The sequence below is a fragment of the Mytilus edulis genome, chromosome 10, assembly GCF_963676685.1.
Source record: "Mytilus edulis chromosome 10, xbMytEdul2.2, whole genome shotgun sequence".
Lineage (NCBI taxonomy): Eukaryota > Metazoa > Mollusca > Bivalvia > Mytilida > Mytilidae > Mytilus > Mytilus edulis.
Window position 1 is genome coordinate 76,281,086 of NC_092353.1, and position 18,379 is coordinate 76,299,464.

General features: G+C 30.0%; 1 protein-coding gene across 3 annotated transcripts; it reads right to left on the minus strand.

Moving 5' to 3' along the window:
* Positions 1-512: 512 nt before the first annotated feature.
* On the minus strand, positions 513-16,668 carry LOC139491908 (uncharacterized). 3 transcript variants are annotated; one of them, XM_071279837.1, is made up of 6 exons: positions 16,558-16,668; positions 11,945-12,144; positions 10,258-10,393; positions 6,634-6,769; positions 5,872-6,011; positions 513-4,469 (listed from the first exon to the last, which is right to left on the minus strand). In XM_071279837.1, the coding sequence occupies exons 2-6, from the start codon at positions 12,129-12,131 to the stop codon at positions 4,337-4,339; spliced, it is 732 nt and encodes a 243-aa protein (XP_071135938.1). In that variant the 5' UTR covers positions 12,132-12,144; positions 16,558-16,668; the 3' UTR covers positions 513-4,336. The 3 variants fall into 3 exon arrangements, with proteins under 3 accessions (XP_071135938.1, XP_071135941.1, XP_071135940.1); XM_071279840.1 differs by lacking the exon at positions 16,558-16,668 and adding an exon at positions 13,685-13,826; XM_071279839.1 differs by lacking the exon at positions 16,558-16,668 and adding an exon at positions 12,603-12,882.
* Between the last annotated feature and the right edge of the window lie 1,711 nt (positions 16,669-18,379).

The window sequence follows — 18,379 nt, forward strand, 5'->3', positions numbered from 1 at the left end:
AGCATACAGTCTGTGAGTAGACAATGTATCCTATATGATCTGGTTTCCTAGCTGACCAGTCACTACTCTTACTCTTTTATGGCTAAACAGGGAAGCAGTAGAAAACAGATTTAAAGTCGTTGGTATGACTTGATATCACACATACATTCTATTTTACTTTAGGTAAACTTTAAATTACTGCCTCCAACATCCTTTAGACTCTGGAAGATAAGTTACCACATCTTTTTCCCCCATTAAATGACACAGCATCACAAAAACACAAGTTAACTACAACTACAATGTATATGCACTACCATGACAGATACCAAAGTATACTTTTCTTTCTATATCTATTTTTCATAATAAACACAATAGAACTTAAAGAAAAGGGAAAAATTTTACATTGTATATCATCAAATTTACTGATATTTTAATGGCTATGACATCGACCCAGCCCCCTACCCCCCCTTCCCTTTTCCAAAAAAAGGAAGAAAAGAATGGCACTTGTTCAAACTGCATAAGGAGGACACATGTTCTTTTTCTATCTTTTTAATAAAATAACAAACATAAGCAAAGCAAATAAAATCTGTATCATTGTGTATCAATAAAGTATTTACAACCTTAAATAAAGCTAAATTTATTCCTTATCATACCCAGTTCAGAAATGTCCAGATTTTCCTGAACTATAAATCTAAACAACTGCATTTATTTCATTTAAAACTTGTCTAAATGGCTAAAAATTCATGTTTCATAATCCTTTATATCTAATTTATTATGTTCATTTTAAGTATTTAAAACCATATTGTTGCTGATTGCCAAAGATAAATGAAACCTGAATGTTAAATATAAAAATAATATGGCATATGTTGAAATTATACCACAATCTGTTGATAAGATACACTGTTGTTGATCAGAAGAATAAAGTTCACAGAAATTTCAGACAAATTTGGTTTGGTCAGGCAGACTTTAGCAGAAATTTTAACTTTTATTTATTGTTAATCAGACAGGAAAATACTACGTGCATATTTCAATTTTGTTTGAAATTCAAATTCTTAATATCAAAATTTTTCTTAAACAAATATCATTGCAGGATAAACAGAAGGGTATGTTCAAAAATTTTTGGGATTTTTTTCATCATTGCCAAAATTGAAATATCATCATTATTGCTTTATTAATTAAAACTTGCAATTTGTATTGCACTGTTTGTATGCAGCATTCCTGAAACCAGTATACATTTTGTTTATTAAATATACTATTAGGGTAAAGCTTAAATTATTCACAAAATAATTGCATATGTGTATAAAATTACAAATATAGCAGGATATCAAAACATAAATATTATTAAGTACAATGCACATAACTAAATTAACTATAGCACCATAATGTTATGTAAAAGGGTGATTTTTTGTTGTTTTTTTTTTAATTTGAAGTGGGAAAACTCGAGAACAAACTGATTTTGATGGAAAATAAAACATTTTAAGAGATGAAAAATATACAAAAATATATTTTTGCTGCTTTTCTAGTGAGTTTATATTATTTTTTTCTTTCTTTCTTCAAATAACAAAAAAGCACCATTTTACATTGTAAATATTGAGTATTATAATAAATATGGAAGACATGATTATGAATGGACATTCAAATAAAAACTTTTTTGTAATTGATATTTGAGATGAGAGGAAAAATAACTGAAGTGAAAATTGCAATTTTTGTCAAAATTTTAAAATCCAATAACAATTTCTTGAAGGGATTTCAAAATATGGTGATAGGTGACTAACCCCCCCCCCCCTTATTTTTGATTGCTAATACAGCTACTTAGTAATAAGTAACTGACATCTTATTGACCAACTTCAAGATTAAAGAATTTGATACAAAAGAATTTTTATTTCAAATTCAAATCTTACTAATAACTCTGTTTGAAAATTACAGATATTTCTCTTTTCTTATTTGTCAAACCTTCACAAATTTATTGTTAAAAAAGCAATCAAGTAGTTTATTCAAATTATCATCAATGTAAAATTTGATAAATCAGGCAAAATGTTTTTAATAACAAACACATCATAAATTTTATTCATTCCAAACATTCATACATTCTAATTATCAACCTTAAAAACGTGTCCCAAGCATTGCATAATATGAAGTCACAAAACCTAAACTAAAATATATCTAGAACTCAAAACAGCAGTAAAAATATGTATATAATTTGAACTAAATCGTTAAAAAAGAGCTTCAGCACAGTAATGTCATAACTTTGGACTATAGATATAATAGTTGTATTTAATCCTTCGTATTAATCCTCTTACTGAGCGTATTAACTAAAATGACTATAGAAAATGTATTAAGAGGGAACTGACCCTATGGATTTTAAAACATAATTATCGCTAATTCTCACCTTGAAAACAAAGGTGGATGATGAATCGGTCATTGAAATCAACCTTTAAATATCTGCTGACCAGAATGGTCCAATATTTGAAGTAAAATTCACTCCAACTGTATAAAATAAATATAACAGGTTCTAATTTGCTTTATAAGAGTGGGCTGTGAATTTTTGGCAAACTACCGCTGGAGTTAATCTATCATATATGCTTAGGAGTGCATTTTCATTTCATACATATTCTTATGAAACTGTATGCGATTTTCTTTTTTATATAAAATATATCTTGAATATTTCTTCTCTTTTGATCTAAAAAAAAACCCCAACAATATAGCCCAGCTGTGCTCTTTGGTATTTTTACAATTTAATTCAACCCCTCCCCCCCTTTTTCTTCAGACCCTGTATCTACCTGTTGGCATCCATGTGAGAATCAAACAGATTTTTGTTTCATGCACACCAAGTTTTACTTCTTCAAACTTCATCATTTTCATTTTTTTTTAAATCAAGCAACATTAATGGATACAAAAAACTACAAATATATTGTTGCAATAAATTATATCATATTTTAAGTGCACAACATTAACATCAAAAGAACTTCTTTCATCATTATTTCTTCAAAATATTTTACTATAAAATGGGGAAAAGTATGTACACTTGTTTCGAATTCATCGAACCAATAAATTTGTGTAAGTCATTTATTACCCATAAGTGAAAGGTACAAAATAAACATTCAACAGTAAAAAGTTTATTTTATTTCACATGCCTTTATTTCTACAAAACCTGTCCGATTCTCACATGGAGCTAAACTTAATCTTCTTTTATAAAACATAAATTAAATACAATTTAACAAGATAAAATATACACCCATTGACATGTAAAAAAATCAATACATGTATTTAAATGTCAGACCTACATGTATAAAAAGCAATTAAAAAATTCTTTATAACTTATACAGCACATAACAATCAAAAATATCAGTCAAAACATTGAATAACAAATTCTATAACGAAATAAAATATCAATATTCTAGTTCAAACAACAAACTAAATATAGACCTATTTTAATATTACCTATCCTTATATAAATGATCAATTAACAATCCTAGGTTTAAATGTTTTCTTTCCACTGATATAATTAAAACCTCATAAAAAATCAATTTGAACTCTTGCTATAATATTATTCATTATTTATAATTGAAAAAAACTTAGTTATATTTTTTTATCATGGTAAATGATGAAACAATTGTGTCGTGAAAGACACCGTTTAAGAATAATTGGATAAAAACTCATTTTTAACCAATATTACAAACAACAAAAACTTTATATATTTTACAAAGAAAAACAATAATTTGCATCAAATCTAAAAAAAAAATCATCTATAATCATTTATAAAAATTCGACCTCTTTATCAGTAAAACAAATACCCTTGTCTGTTTTTGATTAATTAATCTTTGATTCAATAGTTGCATAGTTGAATTAAAGTCAAGATTCATGTACATTACATATGCTGAAACAATACTCGTTAACATGCCTTGGCAATTCTGTTTAAAATTTCTGATTTTAAAATGTATCAAGTGTGTCCTTCCTATTTTTTCTAGTGCAATTCTTTTCACATCAAATTGTTTGGCATACTTAAAAAACAGCTCATGCTGGCAAGAGTTATTTAAACACCTTAAAGATTATTTTTCTGGATTTAAAAGACAGAATAAATAACTTCATTTTGGCCATCTTGGATGTAAAACAACTTTTCCGTACAATATGGATTTCATTTATGATTTATCTGGCTGCCATAAACAAGTTAAATAGGAACAACATTTCATTGATGACTCATGATCTTTCCTAACTACAAAAAGATTTGGGGACATTTTTATTCTTGCATGTGCTATCAAATTTGTTTAAAAAGAAATCAACTGGAAAACAGTACAATCCCCTTCTGATATTTTTAAATGTTGTCACACGAATCAACCTTTAGTTCTATACTGTGTATTTACTGTAATAAGAAGGTACAGATGACCAGACTAAGTATAGATGTCACTGTACTTAGAACCTGTACTCCAGCTCCTTTAGGACTCTGATCTACCTGTTGGGAAAATACAAATCCTCCTTCTGTCAACGCTTCCCTGGAAATATAAACAATGTTAGTTTTAACAAAGACTCTAGCATTATACTACACACTTACTTCATCAATATCACATTCAATAATAAAATTGAGAATGGAAATGAGGAATGTGCCAAAGAGACAACAACCCGACCATAGAAAAAAACAACAGCAGAAGGTCACCAACAGGTCTTCAATGTAGCAAGAACTTCTCGCAACAGGAGGTGTCCTTCAGCTGGCCCTTAAACAAATATATACTAGTTCAGTGATAATGAACGCCATACTAATTTCCAAATTGTACACAAGAAACTAAAATTAAAATAATACAAGACTAACAAAAGCCAGAGGCTCCTGACTTGGGACAGGCCCAAAAATGCGGCGGGGTTAAACATGTTTGTGAGATCTCAACCCTCCCCCTATACCTCTAGCCAATGTAGAAAAGTAAAGTAAGGTTTAGAAGTAAGGATGAGTAATAGAGAGAAAACTAACATAAAAGAGGTCTTTTTTACATTTTTTTTTTTTTTACTACCATCATAAATAATTTTTAGAACCAACTGATAAATATCAGCAAATAGATGGTGTCTGGGAGTCAGTTTAACAAAATAACTTATGACTTGATCGTCAGTAATGAACAGTTCAGTGTATTTTTCAATCAATCTTAGTTGTAATAAAATTGAGAAAGGAAATGGGGAATGTGTAAAAGTGACAACAACCCGACCATAGAGCAGACAACAGCCGAAGGCCACCAATGGGTCTTCAATGTAGCGAGAAACTCCCACACCCAGAGGCAGTCTTCAGCTGGCCCCTTAAAAAATATGTTTACTAGTACAGTGTAATGAACGTCATATTAAACTCCGAATTATACACAAGAAACTAAAATCAAAAATCATACAACTAACAAAGGCCAGAGGCTCCTGACTTGGGACAGACGCAACATTGCAGCAGGGTTATAAATGTAAAAAATGTAAGGTTTTTGAGTAAAACGACTCCTGAAGTTTCTCAATGAGTTATTTTTTTATCAATCACCTACTACATAAAGTATAAAAACAGAACTTCTCATATAAAAGCTCTTACCTTCCTGTGTGAATGTATCAGTATAAAAATGACCATTAACTTGTTTTGAAAATTCATAAGCTCTGCAAAACCTTTATCATGACTTCAGCAAACATTAGAAAACTATGGAAACATATTTTCATCTATTCAAAAATTTCTGAAAAAATATGTACTTGACAATATGATAGTCGGAAAAGGCATTTTTGGTAACGTGGATATGTTCAATTTGGCCCTGGTGTTTTACAAACGATCAAATAGCAAACCTATAATTCATGACCAAGGACAATGTGATTTCAACAAAAATAATGCTTTCTTTAACTAGTTATATTTCAAGATAATTCAATGTTTTTTCAAGTGTAATATATACCCACCTATAATCCATGACCATTGATCTAAGGCCAGCATAGACATGTTTGTTTCCTCTAAAATAATGTTTTCTGTGAGCAGTAATACTATCTATCAAGTCCTGGTTCAACCTCCTATTGGCAGTGCCTCCAGCAAATGTGAAAACCTAACAGAAATTTCAAAGATTAGTCTACAATCTAAGGGAAATAACTCAATTTTGTCTCTAAAATATTATTTTGAAAAAAATAATTTTACAAGCTCCTGTTAAAAAAAACCAACAACATATCTTTCTTTGTTTTTGGGGCTTTTTGTTTAACATTTGCATTGAATGAAGTGGTTTCATACATTGAAAATTTTCCTCAACAAATGGCTTTTTGTTTTTTTTGACATTTTAAATAAATAAATTGATAAATTACCAACATGTTCTTTTGTGTTGTTCAATCACTGTTTGAATGACATTTCCAAACATTTATCTTTTTATCATAAACAAAGTCTTGAAATCTCAAAAAAAGTTGAAACGGACTTCCTCAGACTTTTGTGCAAATCTTGGACATATTTTCCAGAGCACCAGAGATCACCCCTAGTTTTTGGTGGGGTTCGTGTTACTTAGTCTTTTGTATTTAGTTTTCTATGTTGTGTCTTGTGAACTATTATTTGACTGTTTGTCTTTTTTTTTTTAAGCAATGATGTTGTCAGTTCATTTTTTTAATCTATGAGTTTGACTGTCCTCTGGTATATTTCGCCCTTCTTTTGTATAAACCAACATGACAAAACCAAAATAAACGTACTGCTCCTTCTTCAGCTGAGTAAGCAATGATAACATCCTCGTTACATTCTCCAAACCTCCATTTGTTATTCTCAAGGTCAAATGCAAACTGTCGTAGAGCTGCAAGCTTCTCATTGTTATCAACTGGACCAGGGCCACTGCAAAGAAAAATAAAATATCAGGTAAACTACAGTTGTCTCCCATTGTTCAGTTTTAAAATGACTCAATTCAACAGATGATAATTTATTTTGACAATCTGTTTTTGTATATTGCAAATAACAAGTTATCAACTGGTAGAATCATATTCAAAACAGTGTAGCTGTGGCCATTGATTGACAACCTTAAATTATCCCATTGACTGGGGCAGATTAGGTGAACCTGTGTCTTTAACGACAACTGCTCACTACTTACGTCTCGGTTATTGTATAGAAAGGTATATACTATGAAAATCTAGAGTGAGGGGCTTTGCCCCAAGCTCTTATTTTCATAGTATATACCTTTCTATACAATATCCAATTTAGCACATATTTACAACTTGAGTAATCCTGTAATTAGTCTATTGATATTTTTTGGCTGACTGGATGTAGCTCATTTACGTAGTTTTTTAAATCTACTCACTATAATATCATTGTAAAAATGGGATTTCAAAAGGCCCTTGACTTTAGAATGTAAAGATGTAGCTGCTGGTGTAAGTATGTTTATTGATATGAACGAAGCGTTGTTTTACTATACATGTACTTATTTACATGGTAAGGGTGCTATAAACAGTTTCGTATAAAAAACTAGGGGTTATTCCCCGACTAAAAATAACCATGGAGGGAAACCCCTGTTTATTTACTCAATTGGTGAAAAAGTATCATGTTTTTTGTATTTGATTGTAAAAATTAGTTAATTAGCTTTGAATTAAAACAGGTTGAATGATTGAAATAATTTTAAAAATTATATTAACTTTACATGTTTTGAGGGGAGACAACACTGTAAACAACCTGTTTTTTTGGCAGTGAAAATTGAAAACTTATTTGCAGTCACTGTAGCTCTTTTCGGAGCAGGAAACCGTACCCTGAAACAAGATTTTTTTGAAAGGCCAGTAAAAACCTACAAATTTCATACAGTTTTGATTATGTAAAATGTGCATGGATCATGTCTTCATGGGTGTGCACATGACCAGGTTTCAAGTTTTTTATGTTCAAATTAGACCTTTTTTCCCCCATGTTCATTGGATGGAATATTTTTAATATATTAAAAGTACACATTATTTTTATTTCATTATAAACTAGAGAACATTCTGATTCCAGTGATATCTAGTTTTATACAAGTATCTTTATTAATCAGTCCACCACTAAGGGTCACTTATGCATGGTCCCTCAAAATGTGACGTCATAGAAAAAAACTGTTGATTGCACCCTTAAGATGACAAAATGAATTTACCAAGAGCAGACAATTCTTAAATTGCAGTGAAAGCTTTACATTCTTGAAAACATTTTAATAAAACCTAAAACTAGCTTTTGAATGAGTACAAACAGTTGGATCCCCCTCCCACATCTTTGGTTGAAACACTTTTTAAAAATGGCTGGATCTGCCCCTGGTATGTACCCATAGGTAGTCTAGTAGATAGTTTATATGCATGAAATATTTGTCACTGGACATTAGGCAACCAATTATCGACCAATTTATGACTAAATATATCAAATTGCTTTATTAATAATTTCCCTTCAAAAGATTCATGGTTGACTCTTTTTGTGTACAAAGTAATTGCATGGAAGATAAAGGATTACAAATTTTAGATTGAGTTGTACTTTAATCAAGGTATAAAGCACCATTATTATTACTCTTTATTATTACTCTTTATTTAAATTAAAGAAACTTTTTTAATTGTCAAAACAAAATTTAGATCAAAAGATTGATTAATAGGATGTTAAAAATCTGTTTGAAAACTAATTACAAACTATTTAGTTAAATTTGGAACATATCATTTATTTCAAAATAGCCAGTAGCATTTTTTGTTCTAATATCTTGATTACAATACAATGAAATCTTACCCTTGTGGTCATTCATGCGTAGTTACTTAGTACACGGAAAAAGTATGTACTATGAAAATTAGAAGGCAAATTCAAGCAATTTGATTGGACGAGAAGTTGTAAGTATATGCTAATTATTATAGAATTTAAACTGTGGGGTCACCAAAGGTTCTTAACGCCTTTAATATTAAAATAGTTCGAAAAATTAATCAGGAATAACTTTATGTTTTGATTTATATTATTGATATAAATCAAAACATCGTGTTATTCCTGATTAGTTTTTCTAATTTCTTTATTTAGGTGTTGAGAACCTTTTGTGACCCCACAGTTTAAGTACCTTTAACAAGTACAAAGTGAGCAGCGGTTGTTACAGCGAACGGTTGTTACAGCGAACGTTCACATAATTTGCCCCAGTCAATGGGATAATTTAAGGTTGTCAATCAATGGCCACAGCTACACTGTTTTGAATATGATTCTATTTATTCTTTCTGTATTGGTATTTACAACAGTAAAATTATTTGATTTGATTTTTAAATTCAAAATGTGGTCTTTCAATTTGAGACTAGATTCATGTGTTATAAATTAATTTTTTAAGTGCACACAAAACACAGCAATTCACTGTCAATTATATCATGTATATGGTAAAAAGTAACTTTGGTTTTCACCAAACTCTTCTGTTCAATATATAGGAATTAAACATGTTTTCTTTATCCAATTTGACCTAATGGCTTTGATTACAAGTAAATACTAGTAGTCTAGTAAGAAGACATATGTTGATAATATGAGGCTATGAACTGTGTTGGATAGAAATTGACCTTATGCAAAAAAGATATCAAAACATCTTTACCGATTTTTGATTGATTAAATCTATACTGAACATCTTAATTGAAAATTGAGTTGTAATAAGATCCCTACAAAACAGATCAAAATTCAACTTTTATTTTGTATTTCAATTTTCCAAAATTAATCAAAGACTTAGATGTATGTACATGTATACATGCATTTAAATAAGGTCTACTTCTACCCGATGCAGCTCATATAGCTATTCTTTATAACAATCACAGTCTGTATCAAGATCTTTTTCGACTTCTAGTTCAAAGACCAACATTTTTCTTTCTTTCTTATGTGGCTGAACAAAGTTTTGCAAAATCTAATTACTAGTCTCAATAAAATTTTATTCATCTGGAGAATAGGACCATTGGCTAACAGAACAGACTGAAATCTCCAAATATTCCTGAAATTTGCATTTCAATGAGCTAATCATGAAATAGCTTTACTTTGAATTGAAATGTTAACAAAAAGTTCTCTCATTCAGATTTTTCTAAAAAGGCCAATTTTTTAAGTATTAAAGGCAGAATAAGGGAAATTAGTCTAGATATAACATACATTGTAATACATAGTTCTCCCATCAGTGTTATTCAAAGTACTTGTAAACAATGAAGGGTAAAGATTGCTTTAATTTATCAGAGGGAAATAAAATTAAGAATTGCATTGTATAAACCAATGATTGAAGTTGATTCAACTACAATTATGCAATATAGACAAAGGAAGACAACTCTAATTTTAAAGACTAAAATTTTAACAATTTTGAAGACAAAATATATACAATGTCCTAGTACCAGACTTACGTCTTAGGAATGTTAAGTTTTTTTACTAATGCTATGGCAACAACATATCCTGATTTCTTTGATTCACATTTCCAGGCAGAACATGGACACTTGGTATCATTTACTACTCCTTTCAACAACCAGTCAAGGGTATCAGCTAAAATATAAAATGATATAGGACCAGTGTCTTTTTGTTAACAATTAGACATGCAATACTGCAGTGCATGGTCAATTTGCTTCATACTTATGTGTGTGTATACATAAAAATAAGAAGATGTGGTATGATTACCAATGAGACATTACTCCACTAGAGACCATTTGACATAGAAATTAACAACAATATGTAACTATATATATACTGCCTTCAACAATGAGCAAAGCCCATGCTGCATATACAGTGTCAGTCAGCTATAAAAGGTCATGCAATTACAAATGTAATTAAAAGGATTTGAAAGAGAAAACTAACACCCAATATAGGTACAAATAAATAATGATAATAAAAATATGATTCACAGCTAATTTAAGTGAGGGATTTAGTCCAGTCAAACTAAGATTAAACCTTGAACTAATTGCAACAGAAAATGTTTTAGTGTTTTTATGTTTTAACTGCAGCATTAACCCCCTTTAATATACACAGAAAAAAGTCCCATAAAGTCTGACTTCAGGAAAACTCAAAATCGTCCTTTTAAATTTCTTATGGCAATTAACATTGGAAAGGGAGATAACACAGCAAAAATTAGTCTTTTTTTGTTAGTTTTTGATTGGTTTTCTTAAAATTCCTGTAAAGTATGATATAAGTTCGTATTTGACTATATTAATTAATCTTCTGCTCATGAAATGTACAAAACCGAAGTGTTATGGGTATTTTTTTTTTTTTGCACATTTTTCATTAAAGAAATTGCAAATTTATGGCTTTGTGACCATTTTGAAAAAAATCATGTGAATATTTGGTACTGTTTATATCTGTGAATTATATTTGTTCAGCATCTATGTATGTGATTGGTTAACAACATCCTAAGCAATGAAAATGCAACCAATGATATGACATCGTTTTCATTCTGGGGTAGGAAGAATGTAATTACATTGTTTTGTACCCATATTTTTTCTCTCTCTGAAACATCAAATTGTTAAAACACCAATATCTGAAGTTACTTTTTTCTTATACGAAACTCATGATAATACATTGTATATCATCTTTTAATATTAAATATTGAAAACTTATACAAAGTACATTGTACCAAGTCTTGCTTGTTTCTTATAGTATAATGTGGATTCATTTATTTTCATAAGCATCAATTTTTGTTGATTGATGAAAACACCGATTTCGTGGTTTTGCCAATCTCTGTATGCAAATTAAAGCCTATAGAAAATTTGTTGAACTTGTGGTAATACTGTATCCTCGAAAAACACAATCAAAAATAGGTATACAACGAATAATAATGTATCCAAAGTATTTATATTTGGTTGTATCAATTATTGTTTTATACACAGACATTATAAATCTGAGGCCCTGAATAGTTTTCTTGTTTGAATTATTGCACATTTGTCATTTCAGGGCCTAGCTTGCTATGCTGTATAGGTTTTGCTCATTGTTGAAGGTGACCCATACCGTAGTTGTTAAATTCTATGTCATTTGCCTCTTGTGGATTTGTTGTCTAATGACAATCCTAAGACATGTTAATTTTGATATCACTTGAAAATCTTATACCTTCTTTTGTATTGAGAAGGCCATTTGGATCACAAACAAGGGACTTTTCATATCTTCCACATGTGGTCCAATCTCTGGCTGGGTTAGGATAGTCTGCAGCGGTCCATTCTGACAGGACCTTGTTACTGACAGCCATTCCTCCATCTATGACGAGCAATGCTAGGACCGTTGTTAATACAGCATACATCTTTGTTGGTATTCTAAAAATAAATCGCAAAAAAATATGAACACTTAATTAATATAGTGACTATTAGTATATGTGCTTATAACTTATAATTTCATTTTAGTTCATTTATATGTTTAGGAGTTTAGTATGACATCCATTTTCACTGAACTAGTACATAATGTACATAGTTTTGTTTAGGGGCCAGCTGAAGTCGGGGTGCCTCCAGGTGCAAGATTTTCTCGCTGTGTTGAAGACCCAGTGGTGGCCTTTAGTATGTCTTTTTACTCTTTGGTCGGTTTGTGGTCTCTTTGACACATTCTTTATTTTATTATATGATCATAAAGAATGCTACATTATGCAAATTAAAACGAAAATAAATGTCTTTTTATCTTTTTCCTTGATAGTGTTCATTGTATGCTGTTTTCAACATCTCCTTTAAAATATATATTCGATATAAATAATCTTTTTAAACATGTCAGAGAAAACTCTTACCAATTACTGGAGAATTTTAAGTCACATTTACAATATCTTAAGTCCTAATTAATTCTCCAAAGATACACATCAACATGCAATTTCAAGTAGTTTTAACCACAAAAATGTTTTTGAAATAACTCAATCAACTACACATACATTACAATGGTAAAAGAGTGACCTTCAATATAAAATTGTGTGTAGGAATATAATCTTAGTACATTTACATGAATCATTTATAGAGTCATTACACACATGTACACTTTCATCTGCCTACACACTGTATGAATTCATGTGTACCTATGCACAGTGCTTTTTATTTATTAGTATTATATAATACTAACAATAATTTTACTTTGTACAAATGAAAGGTTTTATGATTAAAGGGAGATAACCTAGATTAGATCAGTGACAACATTTAAATTAATAAAAAAAACAATTTAAGTTTTCGGTTTTTATTTAAAAAAAAAATTGTAGACTTTTTATCATTTTTTTTTTCTTCTTAGGGTTAAAAAAATTTATATGGATATGAACCGAGAATTTTTAAACAACTACAATTCAAAGCTCTCTGAAATCTTTTTTTAGTCCTTGATATAATTTGAATCTCTTATATATATATATATATATTGATTTAAAGAAAGACAAGGATTATAGTTCTAAGTGTCTGCATTGTTTATTTTCATTGTTTTATATATGTAAACTGTATATTATGTATAATGTTTTAAGCCATTGGCCCATATGGGCGTAAAGTGCTTTTCAATAAAGTATTAAAGTAACTGTTTACACTGGCTGAGAGATATCTAGCCTGTGTAGCTGCTTTTGAAACAATACTGTTTTATTTTTTATCATTATTATAATACAAGTGTTTATACATGTACATACACACTGATTTATATTATATACATGTAAATACATGATGGAAGGGATGAATCAATAAAATACTCCAGTTTGATTGAAGCTTCATTTTTTATTTTTCATCACACACATTCTTAGAGTATGTACATGTAGAGAACACATAAATAAAATTTGAACCCAAATAGGCATTTACATGTCCTGTAAATTATTCTGAGACAATGAAGTTGAAGATTACATATAATCCCTACCTTTAATGTGTAAATTCTCTTGTGATTCACATTATATTATACACAATATGTGTGTCTGGAGGCAGAATAAACAACAACAAGATATACACCTTACCTTTAGGCTTAGTTATAGACTCTATATTGTACACACTCAGCCATTTAAATAAGATGTTACTTTATATCTCATCCCTGTTTGCCTTTTTGTAAATCATGTAAATCAAATGTCCCTCCCCCCCCCCCCAAAAAAAAAAAAAAAAAAAAAAAAAACAGAAAAAGAAAAAAGGAGCTTGCATTTACTTAAAAAACAGTGACATTTTAATGCCTTCAAATATTTGACACAGCATAGGTTTCTGACACAGAATGAATGTGGTCTAATGAACTTATCATTTTTTTTTGTTGCTTTTGAGCAATACACCATGATACACTGCTGTTGAATATTAATCGCCTCAAAACAATTTTTTGTTCTGAAATGTGAAAAATTGTACCCCCCCCCCCAATTTTTTTTTTACCTACCCCTTTCCCTTATTTCAAAAATAATCTCTATTAAAATTTCTAATGGAGTTGGCAACAATAACCGTGATAACTGCTGATTTAAATACATCATAAAGTATTAAAATATAAAATAACATCAGTCATGATCATGGTTAAAATTAATATTAAAAAATAGTAACTTCTAAAAATAAGTTTACAGCTAATGATCTCAAGACAATCATAATTTCTTAATTATTATATGTATTTAAATCAAAGTATTTGATTTTTCTAGAAACAGTTTAAAATATTTCATACGTAGAACTAGCAAACAAATAGCCAAGAGTACCAACATTAAACATGTGAAACAAATACTAAAGTATTTGTTCATTAACCAGGAAACCCATGTTTTCCCCCTTTTTGCCCCTAATTCCAAAACAGATTGAGTCATAACTACATAACTCCAATCCTTAACCATCCTTTTGTGGGGGTGGAAACTTGTGATACAATTTCAGGCAATTCTATACACTATTCCACAAGTTATTGTCTGGACACTAGAAAAATGCTTATTTGGAAGAAGTAGATATAACGGGTCTTTCTTGTGTGTGTTTTAGAACTATGTCATTATTTCGGATCTACGTATCCGGGATCGTTATCCATGTTGCCCGTTAACATAGGGAACTAGCTTTTGTAAAGTTTCTCCGTAAGCTCACTTAGTACTGTCTATATAACGAAGTCCATTTAATGTTCACATGTTTAATCTTATAAAAGTACATGTAAATATAATATATATTTGAAGGTTCACAATTATAACTTCCAATACACAACGTTACTAAATTACAGCTCTATAAAACAACATGTTACTTCAAGCTACACATGTACTACTCCAATATCTGACCAATACATAAAATTTCTCACAAGATCCAGCTATAAACACATGTTCTTAATTTATGTAAGCAAAGGCATTGATTAATGGTCTTAGATTATTTGGATAAACTTGTAAATGCTATTGCAGTTCAACTGTGCAACTAATGTATCGTATAAAGTGTCACATTAAACAAGATGAAAGATCATTAAACTGATTAAGAACTGACCATCAAATCTTTAATGTAAATGACCACGCCACATAAATATAAACCATTGTTGACAATATAATTTTTGAAATATATCTAACAAATTAATTCACACTACGGTAAATATATGAACAATTGGTACCAAAAAAATATGTACATGTATATGTTAGCCAAACAATGATCAACAATGCTTCTAATGGAAAATAGTTCAATTACAATGTATTTCAAATTTAAACAACAATTTGGCTATGAGAATTATATCTCTCTTTGGTTAAGAACTTTAAAATAGGCTGAGCTATTTGTAAATTACATATTTATATCTGCAGTGCTCATAAGCTTCAAATTGATTTTTTTTAAATTCCATGAACATGATGAAATAAAAGAATTTGCAAAAAATTAAAATGCTCCTCTGGTTGAAATCTATTTTTTAATTTCATGTGAAAATTTTAACTCTGATAGAGATATGCTCTTTGACTTTGTTTGCCATAAAATACCTAATTTTACTTTAATAAAAATCAGCAAAAAATTATATATTTATTAAGCTGTGAAGACAATCAGGTTCTTAATACTGTTGGAAAATTTATTCGTCAATATCATGAATTAACAAATGTACATGTACATGAGTTAGACTAGTCCAAATATTTAAGGCTTCTGTATTTTTTTCTAGGATGCCTTCCTAGTCCAAATAATTATGACTGTTATACTTATTTGAACTAGACTCAGTTAGACATGATGTATTTATTTTCTCATATAAATATATTATATATATACTAACAGAGACATATAATTGTTTTATATGTCTCTGATACTAATAAACCAAGTTTTCTTTTGACATTTTTGACAAAGTTTTGTTACAGTGTATTTGTATCGTAATTGTTTATTTAAATTCTATGTATCTAAGCTGATCAATGTTCTTTTTACTTATACTTGTATATTCTCTATTTGTCCCTTGTGGGCCCTTATATAATTGGTATTATATATGTCTGATACAATATGTATTTATATATCTAATAATATCTTATCTCTGCAATACATGTAAAACATTATTCGTGTGGATATTAAACTAGTATACACATCTACAATATAATACACATATAATGTCGAAATGTTTAGATTATGAGGAAAGTCTTAAAGACTCTTTAACTTATAACTAATAACTTGCAGTCCTCCTACTCAAATTTCTTTGCAGTTTGACTCAACTTTGGGAGTGCATCTGTCATTGTTATTATCTGCGAATAATATGCAAATTTTACGCTGTTTTGAGATTTTAAAGTTTCTGAAACAAATGTTTTAATAAATTGTAAAACCAGTCCGTTTAACAATCAGGTTATATTACTAAATCGATTATCTTACCACAGTTTCCTAACAAGGCGAAAGAAGTCGGCTCATTCATAAAATACAGCGACACCTAGTGGATACTATTTACTATTGTAAGGTTCGTCTAATAACCATATGTTATATATATTAAAGGCGTATTTGTTACAGAAAAAACTGGTTTAAGTTTAAGGTTTTGGTTTAAAACTGGTTTTGATTGGTTTTGGTTTGGGTTTCAAAAGTTAAACTGGTTTTAGTTATATATATATTATATTTACATCTAGTGGTATATTCAAGCAGTGTAAAGATGAATTATACAACAAATCTTTAAAAGCATGTTTTAAGCTACAGAGATGCTTGTCATCATCTAACCCTAGTATTGCCACTTTTCAATCAGTGGCGGATTCAGAACTTTTCCTAAGGAGGGGCCCTCTGACTGACCTAAAGGGGGGAGGGGGGGGGCGCTCCAGTCATGATTGACAATCTTATTAAATTAAGTTCTCATCACTTGCTCCTCGACCGGCACGGCGACAGTATAAAAAATCGAGGAGCAAGTGATGAGAACTTAATTTAATAAGATTGGGATTATTTCAAATATTCATTCATGCCAGCCACATCATATCCTGGAACAACATACCTCCAGACATCCGAGCTTCCCCGTCTGTGGAAATTTTCGACACGCCATCCAAGATGTCAATGTGTCGACACTACTCCACATCTAAATTTATATAGCACCGATTTTAACTGTACATACAGATCTCTTTTTAACTGTACATACTTGAAGGTTTTTAGCTGTTCACTCACGCTGGAGTATATACACTCAAAAATGAGTCCGTTCCCGTTGACGGGAAGATAGATAGATAGATAGATATTTGTTTTAATTTTTAGTTTAAAATCGTTTCATTCATTAGTCAAGTTTTTTTTTTTATTTCAATACTTTTCTATTGTTCATGGGATGTGTCTACTTTCACACTTTCCAAAGTGGAATGTCCTTTCCACTTTAAACTTAGCGTGACTAAAGATGGACACAAATTGGTTTAATTTGACATTATTACTTGCTTCTTTAATTTTTATATAAGACATCCATGCTTTAATTTTAGTACATTGCAGTTTCAGATATTTTAAAATTACAGTTTCTGTTTTACATTTTACTCAAAGATTATTTTAAAATCTCATATGGGTATTTATATCAAATTCAGTAAAATATAATTCTTTAAATTTCCATTTACATTTTATAATACTTTTAATAGTATTGATTTTTATCATGCTTTTCTTTTACAGGGACTACAGTTTCCTTTTCCATCAGTGCGCATTTAATTTCAATGTTTATTTTGTATTATAATTATCTAATAAATACAATTTGAAAATATTATTTTTCATACTCTTCACTCGTTCTACACTTAATTCCCATACTATCGACAATTTCCGTTTATATTTCACGTTTCATTCCCGATCCGATTGCCTTTTATTATAAAACATTTTTTGTAAAAGCGGATGTGGGTACGCGTAGGCTACGAATCGCAATTTTACTATTCGTACCCGCATGCGGGTACACACAGACAGTGCCATGAGACAACTCGGTTACTCCCCACAAAGGACCAAATTGACACAGAAATTAATAAATATAGGTCACCGTACGGCCTTCAACAATGAGCAAAGCCGATACCACATAGTCAGCAAGCCCCGAAATGACAATTTAAAACAATTCATACGAGTCCTTATATATTCCTCCTTTCATTAATGCATACATCGGGAGATCAAAAGTCGGAAGACACAAAGTGTTGTTTGAAAAAAGCTTAATATTTTTTAAACTCTGTTTTTTGTCAAAGCGCTACTGTTATTAAAATTATAGCGATCGAAA